Raw genomic sequence first — 23,491 nt, forward strand, 5'->3', positions numbered from 1 at the left:
AACAGGCTTGTGACATCCATTGTGCAGAAAATTAAGTTGATAATTCATTTGCAATGCTGCTTCCGCCTCTCCCCCATCTTATTGTGAATTTAGCAAGTATTCTAGGTTGTTAGTAGCTGTGCTGATCTCATCGCAGATTCTCAGTGTAGCTCTGCAGTGAATGCAACTAGCTTAGCTGCGGTGAGCTGCATGGCATTCCCTGCCTCCCTCCTTGCAACAAATCAAGCTCATGGATGCAGAAGGACTCCCACCGGTTTTAAAAATACATGGTGGTGAGCTATGCAAAGAGAGGTGATCTGGGGTTTAGTTTCACACACTTTGGGTGCCTAGCAGGTAAGTCCTGTGGTGAATGTGACAGCCAGTTTGGTGTCTCAGGGCTGAGGATGGTGTCGTATTCAGCCTGGCAGCTCTGAAATTGTGTGCATGCATCATGGGCTGCAGCACATCTCAGAGACTTGAGTTTTATGGTTTACTATGTGTGAGCTCATTTTAGTACAAAACAGGCAGGGCAAATAATTCGCTGTGCTGTAAGACTCTCATGCAAACCCAGGGATTTCACTGAGGCTGCGCAGTTGTTAATCCAAGCAGAATCCAACCTATCTAGTTGATAGCAAAGGGCAGCATTGTCTGGTATGTATATAATTGTTTTCTTGATCACGCTCGAATGAAAAGCAACCTGGGAGATGGTTTGAGGGGAGTTACGCTGTGCTTTTCAACTCGAACATGGAGCAGACTTTCAGTTGCAGTTCTGCCCATGTTCTGCTGTGACTCCACAACTTCTGAAGTGCAGGTGATGGCATTTCTACATGCCCTGCCATTCAGGAGGAACACAAATGCTACCATGCCATGCAAGGTAGCCAAGCTCAGGGAGGGTTCCTCAGCTAAATGTCACTCCTTGTGCAGCTTTAGAAGAGCCAGTTTCAGCTCAGGAAGTGTCCTGTATCCTACAATCCACTATAAACTGAAGGAGAAATCTGGGCATTAACTTCTGGGAGAGTAGAGCAAGGCAGAGCAGCCAGTCTTGTGTTACTTCTACATGCATTGCTCTTTCATGTGATCTTATTGTTACTCTGGGTATTTGGTGTTCCTCCTAGGACCTCCACCCCTTTTTAGAAAGGAGTATAGAATCTCCTTTACCAAAACCAATGCAGATAAACTACTTTCAATCACAGAACAAATCTTGACAACCCCAAGCTAGGATTTCAACATGCAAATCCTCTGAAGTCTATTTTACGCTGACCTTATTTACAATGTCTGACTGACTGACTGACTAATTCTCTGATTTTACAGATGTTCCTCTCCAGCCCACATAAAGCACACCTGCTCCTCTTTTCTCTTAACATTTCCATCTGGGTTGTAATCATTTTCTTCAGTTCAGCTAACCCCTTTTTTGACCGCTCCCTGCAGGTAAATTCAGGAAGTGTTGCATTTCAAGGATCCAGACCGGCTGGATGTCCAAAACTGCAGCCATGATAAACTCTCCCTTAAAGCTTTTCAAAGATGTCCCATTCAGCACAAAAGTCCCTTAACTAGAAGGTATCCGAGGCTGGGTGAGTGTTCTGGCAAAGCGTTGCCATGTACTTGTTGTTTTCTAATGTTCCTCCAGCCATTTTCAGAGGGAAGCTCCTCAGAAAGATGGGTTTCTCATATATTTAGGACTACCAAAAGTGTCCTTACCTTTGAAATAGCTTTACCTGTCTGCCTAGTGTGTACTGAGCAGGCGTAAAGACGCATAATGCAAAGCAATTTAAGAGTGCCTGGATTTTCAGATTTGACACTGCACTGTTGACAAGCACTGTTGAGGAGCTCGGAGCTCTCTAAGCACAGTTATTAGACAAGAAGGTGGTAGTAAAGGGCTCTGAATGAATTGGCATCCAAATTAAGTAGCTTCATAAACCACAAGTTTGGAAAGACGCTGCAAAGCTAGTGCAGTTAGTAATTAGAAAACTAGACAGGCTTAGAGAAATTAAAACTGAGAGTGTTTTATCACGTATGTCCTGGAGAAGTCTATTCATTCTACAGATATTGCTTAGTGTTCTTAAAATTTCCACGTGTACAGTTTTAAGCATACATAAGATAAATAAAAGATATTTTAAAGATTATTTTACACATGAAAAAGACATAATACTTACTCTTCCTCGTACATCTTTCTGCAAAAGAAAAGAAACAGAAACATACATTAGCTTCCTCCTAGAAGGACTTACACGGATCACGGGCCAGATTCTCAGATACACTTTGGTGGCACAGAGCAGCTGTAACTGGGCAGTTAACTTGGGTTTATGGCTGCTGTGTGTCAGCAGAACTGCACAAAACAGCCAGAGGGTACCAATGAATCTGGTCCTACATCTTTTTGAAAGGACAGCCCCAAATGAGAAAGGATTGTCAGGAACCTGGCTTTCATGATAACACCCAGCTATCTCCTAACTCTGTTAGAGAAGGAAGCTTGAGTCACTGTGCTAGCAACAGTAAATACCATCAAATCCTTAACACAAAGAGCAAAATTAAATGTCATTCCTACATTATTTTTACATGCAAAAGAATACATTTTAGACTTTTAGGATAAAGAATCAATTAAGTTGTTCAACTTTTTGGGAGGCTATTTATCAACTGAAACCTCTTCAGAGAAGGATACTGTCAATATACATACAGAAAGCAGCAGGGATGTACAGTTGTTTTTTGGAAATATGGAATCATGCACACAGAATATTTTCCTTATGGTATGATTAAACTTGGAGAACTTCACTCAAATACAATGGAACCAAAATGTCCCTCTATCTCTGCATGAGGCTCTTCTGGTATTGAGTGCTGACATCATATCATCAGCCACTGCTTTCTGACAGCCTGTACTCGTATCTATCTCCTCGCCTACCAGCAGCCAGAGGAGCATCTGGAAGCTGGCGCTTTCATTGCTTCTGCACCATCAGCTCTTTGATTGCTTCTGACGTCCCTCTGCCCCTGTAATAGTTGACCAAGATACTTCAGACTGAAAGCACAGCAGGTAGTTGCCAGCATCCTTTCATTTTTACCAGCTGCATTTCTTTGGCTAAGCTAGCAAACAACATCCCCGTTTTGCATAATCACTGCTGAAACATGGCTTTCTACATAATTTGGATTTGCACATGTTTCCAAGGCAGACACCTACATTTGGGGATGGAATTTCTCCTCTTTAGTCAACAGGAGGCGTAGGAATCTAAGCTTGGCTAATTAAATCTGATTTGTCTGTACAAATGTGCAGAGGGCTACTCGCAAATTCACTCTTGATACAGAAGTCGTTTTTCACAAGGCAGATATTACTCAGCTGAGGAACAGAAGTCTCTTGCTAGACCTCTTCTTTTTTTTTCACTGTAACAATATTCTTCCCAAGGAAAAAAGAAATGGTGTAAGAATAAAGAGTTTTTAAAAATAATAGTCACTGACCCCCATACATTATATCTCACAATAGAAAACAGTCTGAAACTTATTTGGTAAAATTTCTACATAATTTTCGTAAGTGCTCTCTCATCAGAAGAAAAAGGTTTAGGTGACCACAACTGTGCATTTGAGTGTGCACTTTCAAGTCTTAATATTTGAACTGGCTGCTATTTCTAGCCACTGGAAGAAAAGCACAACATAGTATACGTGCAGTGGCATTTTTTCCTTGGTTGCTGTTTATAAGCCAATCGGAAAAGAGCAAGACAAAATGAGGCTTCATTTTGAGGAAGGTTTTGTTGCTTCCCGCTAGCAAAGGGTGCAATGGTTCAGCATAAAATATCCTTTCTCTTCACAAATCCCACCTGCGATGATGGAACAGAAGCTTCTCCTACTGCCTCTGGAATTCAAGTGGCAACATCCACCCCAGCACATACACAGGCACTATCTTTTATATTTATTTCCTCCCATATCCTCTTGCCTCAGCAGAAGGGATGAGTGAATGACAGTAACAACTTCTCTTGATTAGCCAGAAAAGAATATTGTAGGAGTCAGCAACTGAGACACCCCCTTAGGGGAGATACCTGGCCATCCGCTAGCCTGAAAGCCTGAGTTTATATGAAAATCTATTTCTTTCAGCTTCCAGGGTGGCTGAAGCCTCAGTACTCTGCACATATGTTTGGTTATGTATTTACTATCTGGACACGGTGCGCAAAGTAAGTCTTATTTTCTGTGGAACCTGTCTTCAAAGTAAACATTTATCTTTTAATTTTGTTAATGTTTTCTTCTGCTACTGCTCCCAGTTCACTCAGATATACTTTCCATCTCCTAGCACATCTCTGCTGACTGATCACTAGCTGAGGTATAATTGAAATATCTGTTGCTGTTGTACACTCCATTAATTATTTGTGATAGCTTTACATTTCTCGTGGAAGCGTGCATCACCAGCCTCTTCTGGAGCTGGAGGGAGACTTATGATCTGAAGGACTGGCGTATGCTAGCTCCTGACAGCTCTGCACAAGATTTTTGAGAAAGTGAGGGAGTAAGGGAGCTTGCAAGTAAAGAGAAGCGCTTGTCGTGGAGAAAGTGAGCTGGTTCTCAGGGTGCAGGAGGAAGCCATGCTGGAGGAAAGACAGAGCCATTTTTCTGCTGCAGCCCCAGTACGTTTCCCCCAGGGTCTGGCACTGGAGGCAATGGCATGAAGGAAATTCCACTAGTGGGACCTGACAGCTTGCTTCAACACAGACCACTTTCAAATACTCTCATCATGAGATGTTGAGCATAGCTGCAAATCTCTGGGGCCTTACAGTGGGGGTCCAGAAAAACCAGTATGTGTGAATAGCTCCACTGCATGCCATTTTAATCCAGGCAATAGAATTGCTGAAAATGGGGTGAGTGTTTCCTAGGAGCTGGGCAAGGTGTTCCTAGCAGCCCATTATATGATACAGCATTTCTTCTGCCGGTATGGGGCACTGAAGCTAAGGGAAGAGAAACCTTTCTTGTGCTATTTTTGGCCATCTTAGAGAAAAAGAAATCTAATCATGGCCCCTGGCTTGTCATCTTTTCATGAAAGCAGCATAAGCCAGAGCTTCCAGCAAGCCTCATAAAACTCTGGATTTACAGGGGACCTTTCATCTGCATCCATTTAAAATGTTCCCTGCCAGGCAACTGACTATGGACGGAAATCATAATTTGAAAAGATCTTACTTTAAGGACTGTACACAGTGTCTTAAATGCTGCTTCAGTTCTTCATCCTTTTCATAGGATTCCAGCATGGTGTGTGCATCATCGTGGCGATAGCAGTAGATTTTATATGTGTCTTCTAGTGGGCCTTTAATCTGCAAGAACACTTCCCCTGTTAAAGAGAAAAACAAAGCGTGTCAAGCCAGACAACAGCATCTCAGAAGGCGTTTTATTATTCCACCACATTAGCCGTGAGCTAAAAAGGCTGCCTTCCACTTTACTTCCCTTAGAAACAATCTTGCGTGTTTATGTGCATTATTTATTACATGTATTTCTCAGCTGCTCATCTTTGTCACAGCCAGGCACCATTATACCACTGTTAATGCACAAAAATTCCCCAGAGAAAAGGGATGAAATCTCTACACCTGCACCCCTGCATATACAATCCCCTAATTCACTGCCCCACCTTAACACCCCTTCAGTGAGAACCAAACCGGAGAGCTTCGCTGCTAAGGAGAGACCATGCTGGTCTTGTGGGCTGGCAGGGGGAATGAGTGTAAGGATATTCATTTTCCTTTTGACTTTTTTTTTTAGCTGGATATGAACTTAAATGGGTTATAACAGGAATAATGATTCCATCTCCCATTAGCCATTTCACATTTATCTGTTTTGCAGCATCCTGAAATGGCAGTTGTTAAGGCCTAGAGTGGAGGATCTTCCTCACATGACAGAGGAGCAACCTCCACCTCTTCCTCTAATGAATTAAAACCACTGTGGATTGCAGACATTTTTATACAGTATGATAGGGGAAAACATTTACATTTTTGATCCCCTATTGCATCATTTTCCCCAAAAAACAGTTGGGAATTTTAGAGGCACTGAAGTAGTCCTGCACCCATTTCCTATCTAAGTTTGGTGCCTGTTTCTCTCAGCCTGTAACTCCTGTGCTGCTTTCTGTGTATATAAGAAACATTATCCAGGCAGAGAAAGCATGCTTCATCTCTTCTGCTAAGATATTCATTAGGTTCTCACACCCTAATGTAGCAGCATCCTGATCAGCATCCTTGGAAATGCACATAATAAACAATAGCGATGGTGAAAACTACTGTCTCAGACATTTACAGAAAAATTACATCTACGTGGCAACCAGCCAGGTGTTTTATAAACACTCCTGTTGAGTTATAGCCATGATTATTAAAGTTAAAAGCTGAGCACCACGTTAATTGGGAGCTCTATTCATTCACAGAGTGAGCACAAAGCTGTCAGGCATCCTGCCTGTTTCATCCTGACCGAAGTCAGCTGTTTCATAATACATTGCATTGAACTGCTCTGTCTTAAAGTGAAAAATGATTCAGTTACCACAGTAACACAGCTCTGGGTTTCTTCCCTAGCAGTGAAAGTTAACTGGGCTGTCTAATGCATGTTGGTTTCAAGGTGCGAACAAGGGAACAACAACAACTGAGTTAAGAACACAGAAGTTCATTTTAGTTACTGTAAGGCCACAATCAGAAAAGCACCAGCATCCAAAAGCTGCATCTTCTTTGGGTGCTGTCATCTCTATTTTCTCTATCTTGTGCTAAATGCTAATGCTGATAGCTAACAACACACACTGCATCCTGACTTCCCCATAAACTATACAGGGCCTTAATTAGCCAACAGTGTAAGGGGAAACCAGAACAAGTTTCTCTTGATCCTGTGCCCTCCGCAGAGATGCTGAATTCTCACACCTATCATTAACTTTAAGCAGAGCTCCAAGGGCTTAGCACAGCCCATAGTATGCGGAGCTCTTAAGAGAGATTGTTTTCTGGAGCAAAAATGCAAACTATAGACTTATGCTTCCCTTCAGCATATACTAGAGCCTGGAAACAGTCATTCTATCCTCCAGAATGGAAAAGATGAGCATTCATTGGTGTATTGTGCCATAGTGATAAATGCTTTCATTTATGATAAAATAATGAGAGAAATTTTGTGCTGATTTCATGGATGGGATCTTTTAAGAGCAGTTGGGCTTCTTAAGCCTAAAGCTCTTCTTGGTTTTGGGTTGTATAGATCGAATCAGTTGAGCACTGGCATATCACTGTGATAACTTGTTTTATGGACCAAAAATGCATCATATTTGGGCACGGGTTTATAAATACTGAGTCTTTTGAGAATTCTGACAGATCCACATCTGTCTGATGCCTCTTCCTGAACATGGTGGTCAGACAGTCTCAAAGAGGCAGCCTTAGGAGGAAGGCTTCAATGACAGAAACACTTTCTCCTTACGGCTTTCAGTGATACTTCCTGTGTGAACTGCAGTGGGAGAGGGAGGAAGAAAGGGCCCAATATTTAACGGCAGAGTAAGATTACTAAGTCTTCATATTCCTCTGTATACAGCAACCAGATCACAGGGGAGAAAAAGCACAAGGGAGAGCTAGAAAGAAAATTTGACTTCTGCTGCTTTTAGATTCAGAAGACCAACCACGAAAGCTACATTAGCATTTTAGTGCAGATTAAGAGAGGGCTTTTGAAGCTAGTCTCTTACTGTGCCCCATCTCCCATGCCTTGGCTGTGTGGAAGAACAGTTAAGACACATAGACTGGATCCTTCTGAGGCAGTAATTACCAGAAGATATGCTCTTAGGGCACAGCATAAAGTGTAACTCTCAATCTACAGGAATAGGCTAAAGCTAATCTGAAATAAGACCTCTTGAAATTATTATGTCCCAGGTCCTCCGCACCAACTGTTTTGTTATGCAAGTCTGCATCTATGGGCACTACAACTTCTCAATGTAGACATGGCCTAAGATGAGGAGACAAAAAAAATAAAATAAGACATCAATATAAGTAACTACATCATTTTGGTTTCCAACTAGTGAAAGAGCAGTTCTCCTCAGCCTCACCATCAGTGGGCTGCCTTCCAAAAGAAGATGTGTCAATGGAAAATGTTTGAATACCACAAACACAACAGAATACAATAGGTGTGCTAAAAAGTTTCTCATCCTGCTTTTTCCATAGACTGGCTTTAACAACTTTTACAATGAATGTGAGGGAGGATTCTGAAGACACAACTATAATCTGTTCTATTTTTGAAGGTGACAAACTTAGTAACTTATTGTTTACAATGATGCAATTATTCTCCCTACTTTAGACTCAGCCTTTAGAAGAACCGCTCTCATCTTACGTTCCATCTTTTTCCCTGCCATAATTTAGCCAACTTTCTGTTTCAAAATCCTATACATTTTCATGGTTCTTTGTCTGGTTCTGGAGAAATATAGCCTACTAAACTGATTAAGTTGTTTGTCCTCACTTCTGGATATGGCAGCAAACTGAAGGGATGATTCTCCTTGCTGCTGAGAAAGCCACTTCCTTCTAGAATAGAACATTGCTTATTAAGGGTATGACTCATCATGATGCACTTTTATTGAAATACTGCCAAACAACACAGTTTCATCAAACTACGTTAAGCTGTTGCCTTGGCAAACCAGATTGAGACATGCTAGGATTAATACCTTTCCCAAGCTTTAATATTGTGTTCCCTAGCCAAATGGCAACTGACAATTTTTTACCCCATTATTTTTCAAGAAGATGGTACTTTCTACAACATGTTACCTGTGGCATGTGGTCAGCATACCAAAAAAAAGAATCCCTCTGACCTCTGAATCATAGCTGGAAGTTTTTTAAACTAAACTGGCTAACTTTGCACTCAAGCAAATTATGATTTCTCACTTCATTTCTTAAGCTGGATCACCTACCACCTCTGCACTGAATAATCAGTTACAGAAGAGCTGATGAATGGAAACTTCTTAAATCTCTCCACCTGTGCCAGGATGTCAATTGAGTAGAACCCAGCCACAACATTTATGGCCTGAGCTGTTGAATGCATGATCGCTGTGATATATCCAGGGCAAATCTATTCACTAAAAATACTCATGATTCCTATAGACATTCCTACACAGATTCATGCAAGTTCCATACTGATTACCACTTTCTTTCTTTTACTGACCATGTCTCTGTTAATCACACTTAATCATATTTTACAGTAATTATATTCCCAGTAAATATATTTATGAAGTTTGGGTAGGTTTTTTGTGACATTTTTATTATTCCAAACACGTTAGTGCATTTATCAAATAGTACAGGTATGAACATGCAATATAAAAGTTGGTTTAAGTATAAGCAGTTAGGTAGGTAACACTGAACTAGATGAAAATGATGTTACCAGTATATAGCATAACTCAGTGTTGCAGCTTTCATTCATGATAAGCTCGCTCTCTCCCTTTCTCCCTCCCCTCAACATCCAGAAAAGAAAGCACCACAATCAAGCCTGACATGAGCACAGCAGAGCCACTGGACAGGTTTCACATCTTCCTTTTTCCTGTATTACTGTGGACAGCTTGTAGCACATAAGTCTCTGAGAGTGGTGCTAGTTTAGTCTGATGAGGGTAGAGGACAGGAGAGTGTTATGTTTATTCTTTCACGTGGCTTTGTAGAACTCAAGAGGACAGTAAACATACCGATTACTTGCATGGGTGGTTCCACATCTGTTGTGGCTTCTTCCAGCAGTGACAGCAGCTTGGCTGATATTTGATGGACCGATTCGATGTTGCTAAACAAGCCATCCACGTCAAAGCGAACAATCTAATGGAATACAAATATTAAGCAGCTACTGAAGAAGGATAAAGAAGGACATTGTATTTTACAGACCTTCTCTTGATAAGCCCTGCATGTTTAACCCTCCAGGAAGCATAATTTCTTCAAAACATAATATAAACATCCTCCTTGTGACTTTTGGGACACATACAGTTTTCAGATCAGTAGAATTAGGTTGACACAGTTAACAAAGGGTATTTTGTCAAGTGATTTTAACATTATTTTGAACTACTGGTTCCTAATCTGAAAGTGTTTACCTAGGAAGGAAATAAATATTATCATCTGAATGAAGAAAAGTTATTTAGCTGGCTTTGAAATGTTTATTTTCCCATTGAGAAGAAGAATAGTTGGCAGTGGATTTGATTCCTCATTTTCCAGTTGGTCACAGAGGCTGCTACATAAACCTGGTCCTTGGTGCTTTAGTGCCAGTTATGAGGTACAAAGACTTTCAAACAGTGGTACCATTTTAAGTTAGTTGTCCTGTAAATCTGAAGATTGCAATCAAGATCATACAATTTCCACTAAAACAAACACTTTAACATTCTCGGTATTATTATTCTCCAGCCTGGACAGGCTGGAGAAGTGGGACTACAAGAACCTAAGTGGGCCCACGAGAACCTAATGAGGTTCAACAAGGCCAAATGCAGAGTGCTGCACTTGGGCTGGGGCAATACCAGGTATTTATACAACCTGGGGGAAGAACTCCTCAAGAGCAGCCCTGCAGAGAAGGACTTGGGGGTCCTGATGGACGAGAAGCTGGATGTGAGCCAGCAGTGTGCTCTTGCAGCCTGGAAGGCCAACTATGTTCTGGGCTGCATTAAAAGAGGAGTGGTCAGCAGGGAGTGGGAGGTGGTGATCCCCCTCTACTCAGCTCTTGTGAGGCCCCATCTGGAGTACTGTGTCCAGGCCTGGGGCCCCCAGCACAAGAAAGGCGTGGAGCTCTTGGAACAAGTTCAGAGGAGAGCCACCAAGATGATCAGAGGGCTGGAGCACCTCTCCTATGAAGAAAGGTTAAGGGAGCTGGGCTTGTTTAGCTTGGAGAAGAGAAGGCTCTGGGGGAGACCTCATTGTGGCCTTCCAATACTTGAAGGGAGTGTATAAACAGGAGGAGGAACAATTGTTTACATGGGTAGATAGTGATAGGACAAGGGGGAATGGTTTTAAGCCAAGACAGGGGAGATTTAGGTTAGATATTAGGAGGAAGTTTTTCATGCAGAGGGTGGTGACACGTTGGAACAGGTTGCCCAGGGAGGTTGTGGATGCCCCGTCCCTGGAGGTATTCAAGGCCAGGTTGACGTGGCTCTGGGCAGCCTGGTCTAGTGGTTGGTGACCCTGTATTCAGCAGGGGGGTTGAGACTAGATGATCTTTGAGGTTCTTTTCAACCCAGGCCATTCTATGATTGTATGATTCTATTAATATAATCAAAGGCAGAGTCTGGCAGCACAGCATTGACTCCAGCGAACTGGTTCAATTTATATCAGCAAAAAATTTGTCTCCATATCATATTGCCTCCCTTACTCATAGCAAACAAAAAAATTTCAGGACGTACAACAATGGCTCTGTTTCATACCGCAGTTATTTACTCCCTTGTGCAGCTGAGTGATAGTTAATATTCAGGGACAACTGGGGATAGCCAGTGGTGATGTGTTAACATTGAGAACAAAGGCAAGACTGATTTTAACATCCATATCTATACCCACTGAACATCTCTCTCCATTAGAAACAGAACTGCTTACTTGCATAGCAGCTCTCCAGATGCTGGGAGGATCAAATTGCATACTATTGTAACCGAATCAGCAATATACTTTCAGTTCTACTGTAGTTAATTTTTTAATAATTATTATAGGGCTAAAACATTTCTTATCCATTTAGAAATATGAAACAGGTCCATTCCTAGGTCAATTTTCTAAATGTTATCCTTCTCTAAACACATTACAAACTTTCAAATATGGTAGTTTATCCGAGAAGCAGCCTTAAAACCGTACAATATTTTTGAAAGCCTTTCAAAAATGCAGAGATTATTACATTAAAACAGTTATAATCTCTACTTTTCCTGTATTCATCTGTCACTGGACTTCTGACCTCCACTCCAGCACAATGCCTACACTGCTTATGGAACTATGTTGTGACTAGACACACATGGTAACCTGGCGACAAAGGACAGAATCAGAATGTATGTTTTCAGTTGGCTGGACAAGATCAGAAGAAAACAGCATGTTTGTTAAAAATCTCAGGGAGTTCGAGCAGAGAGTACCCTTGCTGGGTACTGGTCAGGAAGCAGCAGAGAACACTCCTGAGCAGATGAACAACTGGGAGGAGAAAGGAGTCAAGAACTCCTTAAAGTTAAACCAGCGGATGCCAGCTCTTCCAAAAATGGGCTGGAACAAATTCTGGCAGTTTTAGGAAACAAAGGGATGGTCCTGCGGGAGTTTAAACACCATGAGTTTCAGGTGGCCACAGTTCCCAAAGAAAGCAGCGTCAAAAATTCTTTGTCCCCTATACTCCTATTTTGTGACCAGTTGTGTAAGGAACCATATATACAGAACACATGTGGGCTTACGATCTGTTTAAAATCACTTCTATGCTGTATTAGCAGCAGATATCATTTGTGCAGCTTCTGTGAATGCTATGTTGCAAGCCCCATGAATTTAAGTCTTTCTCTGGACAAGCTCTTCTATTCCCAGCTTGAGATTGCTCAATTTTTCTAGAAATTGAAATATTGTTGAGGAAAAGGTGTTCTTTGAAGTCTCGGCTGAAAAGGAAACTGAGTATCATTGGCCTAATAAGATCTTTTGCCTGCAAGATAGCTTATGAGCCTTCCTTCCTCAATTTAGCTTTTCTGTGAGGAACGCAAATTTCCAAGGTGCTCACTGGGCTGTCATGCATAGTGTCTCTCTACCACAGCTGTCAGAGAAGCCAGTTGAAATAATTTTTAAGACAGAATTTAACCCTGATGGGAAGGTTCATGCCATTCCAGGCTGTTGCCATGGAAAATGCTTCTTCTTATTATTTTTTTACTGCTTTTTAGGTGCCTGTAAAGGTCTGCCAGGGCATGTGCCAGAGGTTGTGTGCACAGCAGAATGGACAGGGGAAGCTGCCATTGCAGCCTAAGCCTGGGAGCAGGCATATAGCATCTAAGCTGCCCTCTGGGCAAGCACCTCAGTGCAGGTTTTATGTGTGTGCAATGCCAAGGACCAGAAGTGTATCCAACTTCCCACTCTCCTCACTACAGTCCTGGCATGTCCGCTTTCCAGAGCTGGAAAGCCAGCTCTGGACCTGCATCAGACATTGTGCCACTCTTCACGTTGCCATCTGTGCTTGCCTTAAGATTATCTGCAAACAGAGCGTAGGTGAATTTGGATCTTGACGTCACCCCCTGGTCCTCCACCCTTGGCGCTTACCTGCTTGCTTCTCAGAGGCTGAATCACTTCCTTGATGCAGAGATCCAGGTCGCTGATATAGTCCCTCTCTGTCTGCATGAGCTCTGCAATGATTTTTACCCTCTTGGCCATCATGCGTTTGGTAGTTTCCTCATCCTCCCGTGGCAAGTTGGCAGAGGACGTGGATCCTGACTGTGGGGCCATTTTTTCTGTTTGAAAGATTATTGAGGGAAACCCGTAAGGAACATCATCATTTTATTGCCCTGGCCATGCTTCCTCTAATGCCTGAAACGCAAAGACCCCAGATGCCCTCAGTGCCTTCCCCACTGAACACACTCCTGCATCACCCTGGTCACACTGAAATCCAAGTACAACTGATGCCCTCTGAAACCACAGTCTTGGGCTGAAGTCTAGTAAGATTTGGTGAAGGGAGAAAAGGTGTTCCTGTGGAAGGAAAAGGCTGTGTTTATCATAAATTTCACTGGAATAACCACTGTTCTGAACAACGTAATACTGAGGTCTGTTCATGGGAGGCTGAGGGCTGCAGGTACTGGAAGATGAACTTTCAAAGGAAAATAATGTTCCAAAGGGTGATGATGATCTCTGTAATTCTGTTAAAAGAGTTATTTTAAGGAGGCAAAGGAATTACAGGAGAAAACCTTTTATGATCAATAACAAACGCTTCTTGTGACAACAGAGATCACTGAGGTCAGGAGATTCTTATGTACTTTTCCATATTTAAAACCTAACCTACCTGATTTGTTCCAAATACAAAATTCTCTTGCAAGAGAATCTTCTACAGACAGGTAATTTATGTATGCTACAGGATGTGCACACAACCTACTTATCTGTAGTGATGGCTTTCACTTTGGTTGGTTCTGAAGGAACCTGCGGGCACTTGTGGCAGCTGTACAAAGGGCACAGAATTTTGTCAGTGTACACTGACAGTCTGTATTTTTCATTAAGAAAAACACATGGGGGAAAAGTGGAAGATTTCTGAGAGTATTCTGGTGTTTTCCTGCCAGCCACAAGATGGTGCAGAGTACCAGCAAAGACAGACTGATCATTACCGCGCTCATCTCTGCATTACCCGGGTCATGGCTTGACAGTATGGGATTTTCTTGCTCAGCGGCAAAGGACAGGAATCTCTGCTGACGATCAGGCTGTTATGCCTTGATGTTAGCTCCTTGTAGGAAGCGTACTGTATAATGAGACACAAGCAAGCAGGATCTGATGCCTTGCTGGCTGATAACCAATACTGAATAGATTGCAGTTGTTTGAATTGATCATTGAGGGCAAGGTCATGAGCGCTCAAGTGAGCATCAGATGGAGTCCAGCTCACCCATACAATGCAGGTCAACACTGCAGATGATAACCTGGAGTTGGACTTGTGAGGAAGCCAGGCAACCTTCTGGAGAGAGGACTTGGAGCTGTCTTCCACAGAGGGATGTAAAATCTTACAAATGCAGTGCATCATCAGCCTCAGGCCCTTCTACAATGACGCTGATGGCTGATATTCAGAAAGGATGGTTTTGTTATTAATCCTTCTAGTCAAACTGATGTGACCACAGTTTGATTTAAATAGCTGCATTTGGGACTGTACCTCTGCGTCTGTCCTGGTAATTTTCAACAGGGAGGACAAGGAACCTGAACAAAGCTGGGGTGAGCTGCTTTTCCAGACGTGCTTTCTATTTTATTTTCTATTTCAGTGTATTTCCCTTCTCTAAAGCAAATCTTTCTACCTTTGAGTTTTTGCATTTAGATCTCTGTATAACACAGGCATAAACATTTTGTCCTAGTGTTTGTACACAGACAATGGAATGGAATGAAAACAAGAGCAGGATGTTTCCTCTCTCCAAGGCCTTGGAAGAATTTTAAGCTGAATTCTCCCCTAGAGAGCCCCTGCTGGTGTGAGTGTATGTCTTGCATGGGCATTCACCCTTCTTCAGTCCGCAGCCTCCAAAGGTGCAGTGTGCTGAAAGAAATGGACTCAGTCCTCACTTCAGTGTGGGGAGCGGAAAGATATCCTAGTACTTCTTCATGGCTCCCTTTGAGTCATATTCTGCTCTGGCTGTGGAATGAGACCTTGCTGCCTGCTGCTTATGTGCTAACACAGCAGGTAGTAACCACAATTACAAATTTGCAAGGAACCACACAAACAATCCAATTCTGTTCCAGTCCTGCACCAAAACCAACATTCCTCTTGAGATCAGGTGTGAAATCGTTTGTGTGTGTGTGACTGAAGGTGAGAGTTCAGGAGGAAAGTCTTAGTTAGAAATGTTTTATCTTAGATGCAGTACCACTATGGTATCAGATGGAACCTGAAGGTGAACACGAGATGCTCTGCAGAAGAACTTCTCCATCTTTTATAGTGGTGGCAGGGACAGCATTAAAAGAACAAAATAAAGGCACTGTATCCCACCTCAGGCTCAAAGTCACAATCCCCAGAGAGGCTGTTTTTTTCAGTTTATGCTATTAGATCGTCCTGATCAGATTTGATTCGGGAATTATGTCAGGGCTCATCTATTACCCTTATTGCATGACAGATAATAATGCCAGGAAGTAAAAACTATTCTCAGCAGGAAGAAATACCAGTGAGAAATAGCAGGTAGATGCTGTTTCCTTATAGAAAACATGTTTTTTAATAAAAGTACCCTTTTGGTACAAGTAATATAATTTTTCATTTTCACTCAACATATTCACATTTTCATTTTAGACATGTCTGTCTCTGTAGAATGCAAGAGCAAGATACTGAAATGACAATTACAGCCAAAACCTGTGATTTTACATTCAGCTGATTGCTTTTGACCAATTTAAGAACCTTAGTAGCCTGCTGAAATCCTTGCAGAGTAAGTGAAAGTTTAATGAATGCACAAACAGCAAGTGCACATTTGGAGTACAGGCAGACTTGTTTCTACCTGGTAACGTGTACCAGCCCTGGAACAGTTCAGAGAAAGGATTAGCAGAAAGAGACACTGCTGAGGATTAACAATTACAGTAAGAATTCGGCTCATTCGTCCTTGGAAGTGACAGGTGTAAAAGTAAAAGAAAAAAACTGTGTCTCTTGAATGGTTTATTACACAAGAATTTCTTAAGACATACACCAGTGTAACTGGTACTTTTAGTAGATATAGAAATGTAAAGTGGAAGGCAGCATTTGCAATTGTTACTTTGCAAGGCCAGTTATCTGCAGGAGCTGCCTTTCTGGAAGATTTTGCTTTGGTGAGGGAGGTGATGACTGATTTTGAGCCACGAAAATGCACGACTCTATTCACAGAACACAAGAAGCTCGCTGTGTGATGCCACGGACAAAGCAGCTGCACGTGTAGCAGAAGCACTTTCTTGCAAGTGTGAAGTCTAATATCACCCCCTGGCTGGAGACAATCCAGCAAAGCTGGGAGAGCCGGCTGCGCACAAATACAGCATCTCCTAGGCACATGGTCAGAGACTGCAGGAGCAGTCAGGGCAGGTTTATAAGATGGATGCGTGCAAATATCCCAGGCTTCCACCTCTATAGAGAGCAGCTGCTAGAGGTCTGCTCCATCCCTCATTCCCCCAGGTGAGATGCTTGGGGTGGATATTAAGTATGCCATGGGGGATGGAACACAGGTTTCTCCACGCCTAATCGGGAAGCAAACGTATAGGCATGGAATACAACAAGTACAATGATGTCAGTGCATGGAGGGGGGTAAGAAACCTTTTTCTCACTCAAGCGCTATTTGGAGGAATCCAAAGTAAGCCCAGCGCTCACATGGTGCAGGTGAAGGAATTTTGCCTGGCACGAGGCATAAGTTATCAAGGAACAGCAAAGAAATTACAGCATTACTGTATTTTCATGAGTGAAACTTGAACCTCGTGCCACCTTAGATAAAATAATTCACTGTGAAAGCAAGCCCTCAGATAGCCTGTATCCTCAGATAACCCAGAGACTGTACACAGGAATCTATACCACTTTTATCAGCTGGATTTGCAAGTGAGACACGGGCAGTTTAGGCATGGAAATACAAAAGGATTGGGAAAGGGTTGTGGAAGATGCCATTTTTTTCCCCTCACAAACGTATACGTTGGGAGCATTGTTCAGGAGCAGGTTTGTTGCTCAGGAGCAGGTTTGTTGCATGGCTGTTCCTGATGCAAAATGCCCCATGATGGAATATGGAGGAGAATGCTGCGGGACCAGTATGACCTTGCAGCGGGCTTCCAGGACGACAGGTTTGCTCATAAAGCCAGAGACTTACGTGCAATTAGGTCATTCCATCTTTGATCATTTCTTGTTCCATAAGGTGCAGAAAATATTTACATTCAATATGCAAGTTCTTTCTTCAATTCCTTGACAGCAGCTTGCTTTAATTATATGTGTGCTGACAGGACTACAGAGAGATCCCATGTGACCACAGTGGAAGGGAAGAAAGCTTATCATCAGGTGACAGAAGAATGCCCTTATTGTTAGCACCAATACCTACAAACAGACCTTTCCAGAGCGTCATACACCGATACAAATACACCGCTCCTTTGGCACTGAGCAAGTATGTTAATAATAGGAGAACCGAGGAAGGGCTGCATCTGAACTGCTCCCCCAGGGGACACACGCACCTCCAGATCTGAAGCATGCAGCGGGACTTTATTGTGCTTAGTGCTGTGCAAACACAGCAGCACAAAATGGATTCTGCTCTGAGAAGATGAGATCACTTCCCAGCCCGGCTGTCACTGCAGTAAGGTCAAGAAATAATTCCAGATTTATTACAGTGAAAGTTAACAGAATTAGATCCTCCAGGTTCAAATTTGCACATGGGGGCATATTTTCATCAAGCCATCTCCTGCACATCAGGAAATAATCCAGACTTCTCCTCCTTTCTGTACTTCATTCAGCAAACCAGCTGCTCCAAAGATCAATACATTTTGCAACAGGAAATCATCTGCATTGTAGCACACAGAAAGTTAATCAGTAAGTACAGAGCAAAGCAAACAAGGAACTGGGGAGGGATGTGGAGGATCTCCACTGCTGGCAGGAGATGCAGAGGCCAGGTCATCAGGCGCCTGGTAGAAGGGAGTGGCAGGCTGCAGGCAGGCAGGACAGGATGGAAGAAGGGCCCTGCTAGGATACCTGCTAGGGGTAGCAGCTTTCCAGGAGTTTTGATAATTTTGTGGGTTTCTGCTTCATTTGCGGTGTCGGGTATTTCTCAGAACTCCATCAGACAGGCAAAAAGCAAAATCTGACGTTCCGCTAGGAGAACTGAGGCAATACGTTGCAGTAGCTAAGTGATTTGCATCAGTGTATCTAATACTGATGCACTGAAATTAATGCGTGTGCAAATCATGTGATAGCATGGATGACCCATTCCCAGCTACAGATAGAAATAAGTTAATATGTCATAGATCTGTAACATAAGGAGTATCTTCAAAGCATGTACTATCTTGCTGAACACTGCAAATGTTGATCTCCAACTCTTCCTGGGAACCCAAATTTTCAATAGCTTGTTTTTCACACAAAGCACAAGTTTGGCGTGTGATTATTAACAAACAAACAAACATAAAGAAAACCCTAGCAGAAGTGAACTATGTTTGGAACCCCTGGTTACTGTCTGCCCTTTCTGGCTGATAGCGTCTATCCCCATGATTCATCTACCTCAGTCTGCTCTGATCCTGCAAACACGTACGTGCCAACAGGTACATCTACGCACATAGGTACTGCACCAGCATGATGACAGCTTTAGGTTAATTTGCAGATTGATCCCAGCATTAATGCAATACATAGATATTGATATCGTTACTTTTCCACCTGCTACTGATGGATTTTCAGCTGTAGGAGACCAGCACCTACCAGATAAATAGCTGTGGTAATACTTCTGAAAACAGAGCTGCTAAATACTATTTCGTGCCACTTAAGGATAGTAGAAAGAGCATATTTGCAGGAGAAAATCCTGCACTACAGGAAATAGTGAACATAGAGCTGGGCACTGCATAGAAATATCACAGAAGCTGGATCTCAGCTCTTAAAACAGCCCTCCATATTATTTCTGCATGAAATCCTAGTGAATTTATCTTCCTTAACCCCCTTCTTCTCTCTTTAGGAAAGCAGTGCTCGCTTCCAGCTGATGGAGTGCTGGGGAGAGTTCGACCAAGGTGTGCCTGGACCCATCCCGGAACACAACTGCAAGCTGAGCTCTAGGTGGCTGCATGGCTGTCTCACCAACCTGGCATTTGAAAGCAACACCTTGCTTCCCCTTATCTAAAATGGAACTGGTAGCACTTGGTTATCTCACAGGATGAGCTGAAATGGGCACATTCAGGTTAGTCAAGCTCCTGGGGAACATAATGGTTACTTTGCACCTTCCTTCCTTAATCAACAGGAGGAAAACCGGGAGGCATTGCATGTCCATTCACACCGGAGAAGGTATTGAATAGACGTAACTAGGATAATAATTAACCTGAAAATAGTTACTTGCATTTTTTAATGAATCCTTCATTTTGAAGTGAAAATCACTTGCAAAGGTTTGCACTTTGACAATGCTATTATTGTTCTTATGTTTGTAGACTTACAGAGCAAGCCACCTTGATTGCCATGGGTATCTGGGTGGTGGGTCCCCTTCCCCAGCCTTTTTTAGAAAGCAGTTTGGATTCCATATAAAAGGACGAAACTTGCAGGAAATCTACTGGGGCACAAAGATACCTGGCTCCCCATGCTCATCCTGGGTTGACTTTCATTAGCAAGGTCCTGCAGGCTCTGGCAGGACTCTGCTTCTCACTGGAAACCTGTCCCACTCATGGGAGATTTCTATCTGCACAGTTTGCTCTGTGTCCTCCACATCCTTGTCTGTGTAAGGCCTGCTACAGCTCTGCAGACCACCTGTCAGAAAACACATTAACAGGGGAATACAGTGGGGAGTTAACTAAACAAGGAGCTTTCCAAACGTGTGCCTCCAGTTCATGCAGGATGGGACACAAGTGCAAACTGTTGCCACTTCGATCTTTTTGCAAAACATTTACCATTTCAAAGTGATCAGAGACTCCAGACCTGACAATATGCAATGGAGTGTTTGCATCACCAGCAGAACTATTTGCTTTTCTTACCAAGGAAGGAGAGCTGAAAAGTTTTGTGATAGGGCAAGGGGAAATGGTTTCAAACTAAAACTAAAAGAGGAGAGATTTAGATTGGACATAAGGAAGAAGTAAGTGTTTTACACTAAGGGTAGTGAGGCACTGGCACAGGCTGCCCAGACAGGCAGTGGATGCCCCATCCCTGGAGACAGCCAAGGTCAGGCTGGAGGGGCTCTGAGCTCCTGATGGAGCTGCAGGTGTCCCTGTTCATTACAGGGAGTTGGACTAGACTGCCTTTGAGGGTCCCTTCCAACTCAAAATGTTCTATGATTCTACAAACAAAAACACTAAGCTCACCTTGGAGTAAGCTGATTCTTGTTTAAGCACTGATAAGAAAAATGAAGAACATGCAAGGAGCACATCATTGGCATCAGTGGGCAACAGATTACGTCTGGGACCTGTGATCTTTATCAGATCCAGGCACATCTGGATCAACACAATTAGATCCAGATCAGGCCTTCGCACACAGCTCCATGTATTTCTATGGATAATGTTAATACCCTTCATAGGAATTCCTACCCACTTTGTACTTTTATTGTGAGGATAGGCAACTTCTGGTTGAATGCAAAGCCTGCAGGTGCCTTGTTACCCACCAGCATTTTTCTTGCGCAGACACAAGCACGCAGAGCAAGCCAGCGCTGGGTGGGCACTCTGCCATCAGTGGCCGCAGCAGCCTCAGCTGGTGGTGGGAGCTGCAAAGCTGGATTTACCACCCTGCTGGCCTGTGGCCAGCAGCATAACCTCACACACTACCATGCCAGCCAAAGGCTTCCCCGCCTCCTTCACTGCAGATTTCAAGCAAGAGACACTCTCGGAATGAACGCACTGTGCGCGAGGGAAAGGGCTGGTGCGTTTGGCTGGATCCCATGCTACAACCAGACCTGACCTGGGCAGCCCACTGCACGAGCAAAACTGTTGTTCCTTCCAGTGACACACGCGCACATGTGCCAGGAGCTCGGCCACCCAGCCACATCGATCCCCACTCACACCCTGAAGCGCCTCTGCCAGAGCCGTTCCCGACTTAACCGAACATCTTTCATCTCCCCATTGATTAGTTGTCACGAGGAGGGAACACTGTAATCAATGAACCTCTCAGTTGCTGTCAGCATATGCAGCCCCCATATAAATCCTATTATTTTCTGGTTTATTATTTTATTTTCTGCTTTTATTGTCTCTCTGAAAGAAAATTGCTTCCTAATTAAATGCATCAAAACCATAATACAGTAACCTAAGGTATTTTCCTACTTTACTTCCCCATAAAGGATTACTGCCACAAGAGTGATTGTCAAAGGCAGTTACATCACTATTAGTAATAAATGTTTATATTGTGATAATACTCAAACCCCGCATTTGTGATGAGATGCTGTAGTTCAAGACCCTGAAAACCGATGGAAATCCATCAGCTTGTGCTTCAGAGCTCTCCCAGAAATAGCTATGCGTATCTTTCATGCTTTTCCTCCATTTGTGGCGTTGCATTTAATTTGTAATTGACAGGCCCAGTACTGACATAGTTCAGCAATTTCTGGCCCAGGCGCAACTTGGTTATTTGAAAAGAAACGCTCTTCATAATGGTATAATTCGAATCAGCATATCCATCAAAGCATGCATTTGGATGTGTTTCAGCTCAGGCTCATGCAGTCTGAGCAACAGATAAACACATTAGAGATGCTGGTATTTTCAACTGAAAGACAAAACTGCCCTCGATGCCTCTGATCAGTCAGCATACAGCCCACTATGTGCGGTAAGAAAAGACAGCCAGGGCGGAGGCATGGCCTTTTCAAGTCACTGCCTGCGTTGCAGATATGTTCTGGGCAAGAAGAGGAGAAAGACCCCTGCTGCAGACACATTTCGCAGGACCACACCAGAACCTCTATACTGACCTCAACTGTATTTCGCACACTGTGTGTACGAAGGGATTTAGACAATTTGGGAGGTGAGCAGGGGCAGTCACTCAGTCCTGCAGTACAGGTGCCTGGGCAGAGCCCGCCGTGCCCATCCCCAGGCTGCAGCCCAGAGGTGTCATGCTCCCACCCAGCGTGGGCACTGCAGCACCCAGCGCGCTTCCCGGATACCTTGCAACTTCTGGCCATACTCCGTCCTGTCGGACTGACTCCTGCGCAAGGCACCGTGCTCCCCAGCCCCGCTGCACTCCACCACGGGCTCCGTCCTTCTCCTCTCCCCCATGTACAGCCTGTGCCGCAGCAGGGCCAAATTCTTCCTCCGGCCCCCTGCGCCCTCCGTGCTCGCCATGGCCAGGCTGGAGCGGGGCAGGGGACGAGGGGGTGATCTCGTGCAGGCAGCTCACTGCTCAGGGGAAGGCTCAGCCTTGCCACCTGTGCCGCTGCGGCTCCACCTCCGGGAAGCTGCCGCCCCAGGCAGTGTTTGCATTCACCTTGTGTGCGTGTGAGCCCTACGGGGCCGGTTTAAGAGCCAGCCCAAGCTGCAGCCACTGCCTTTCTCTGCTTCGGGGGACGCTCCTCAGCTTCTTAGGCTCCAGAGCGGCCACAACCCCTCAGCAAAGTCGGAAACAGCGTGCAGCCCACTCTGGTCCCACCCAGCACAGTGTTCCACATACACAGGGACACTGGTTGGAGCCCAGGGATGGAGTGGAGAAGGGCCTGCGCACACCAAGGGGACACTGAGGCATGTGGAGGACCTGGAGGGGCTGTTGTGACAAATCACTGTGCCCTGATGGCAGCAAAACAGCTGCTCGCAGTACCCCTGGAGAAACCTTATTATCCTATTTGCTAGCAATGGCCCCTGGCACTCAGGCACTGCCTGGGGATGCCGTGTCGTGCCGGTCTAATCAAACTCATGTCAAAACAGCAGGAGCTGCTGGCATCTCGGCTTGGGCCTGACTTACCCTGGCAAGAGCCCCAACAGCTGTCAGCAGCAATCACGGCTACAGCAGTTGACACAGCCCTGTTGCTTTTGGGAGTAGTGCCTCAGGACCCCGCAGGCAGCCTGCCTGTGTGGGGCGGCCACACGTTCAATGGGTAACAGCTCATGATTGCTCTGCTGCCACGTTGCCATGCTGCATCCCCAAGGACCGTGTGGGACAAAGTGATGAGCACAGGGATGCAATACAGCAGTGTCAGTGCATCTCCAACTTGTGTTTATCCAGAAAGAGCTTGCTCCACTATGACGCTGCCTCCTGACAAAAGCCTCTAGTTTCTACACTGCAGGGTAAGGAAAAGATGAAGAAACCATTAAGCAATTCTCTATGCCAAATTGCAATGCAGTGCCAGCGCTGCACAAAGTGTCTGGTCTGAACACAACCTGGCAGAGGACTA

At 44.0% G+C, this 23,491-nt stretch overlaps 1 protein-coding gene and 1 long non-coding RNA gene across 4 annotated transcripts in view; one reads left to right on the plus strand and one right to left on the minus strand.

The window, feature by feature from the left end:
• The window catches only part of ARHGEF38 (Rho guanine nucleotide exchange factor 38), a 39,129-nt gene extending 16,681 nt beyond the window's left edge, over positions 1-22,448 (minus strand). Inside the window, exons 1-5 of one of the 3 annotated variants that reach the window (XM_021393700.1) lie at positions 22,271-22,448; positions 13,125-13,312; positions 9,587-9,710; positions 5,116-5,263; positions 2,133-2,150 (exon numbers count right to left, since the gene is read on the minus strand). In XM_021393700.1, coding sequence (XP_021249375.1) covers positions 2,133-2,150; positions 5,116-5,263; positions 9,587-9,710; positions 13,125-13,312; positions 22,271-22,448 — 656 coding nt within the window. Of the gene's footprint in view, positions 1-2,132; positions 2,151-5,115; positions 5,264-9,586; positions 9,711-11,459; positions 11,695-11,771; positions 11,843-13,124; positions 13,313-22,270 lie in introns of those variants that run through there. The other 2 variants (XM_021393702.1, XM_021393701.1) reach the window with 2 other exon arrangements.
• Positions 13,326-21,492, plus strand: LOC110397437. Its single transcript, XR_002437779.1, has 3 exons — positions 13,326-18,045; positions 19,172-19,390; positions 20,811-21,492. It is a non-coding gene; the product is annotated as an uncharacterized LOC110397437 (long non-coding RNA).

This window comes from Numida meleagris, chromosome 4 (assembly GCF_002078875.1).
Source record: "Numida meleagris isolate 19003 breed g44 Domestic line chromosome 4, NumMel1.0, whole genome shotgun sequence".
Taxonomy (NCBI): domain Eukaryota; kingdom Metazoa; phylum Chordata; class Aves; order Galliformes; family Numididae; genus Numida; species Numida meleagris.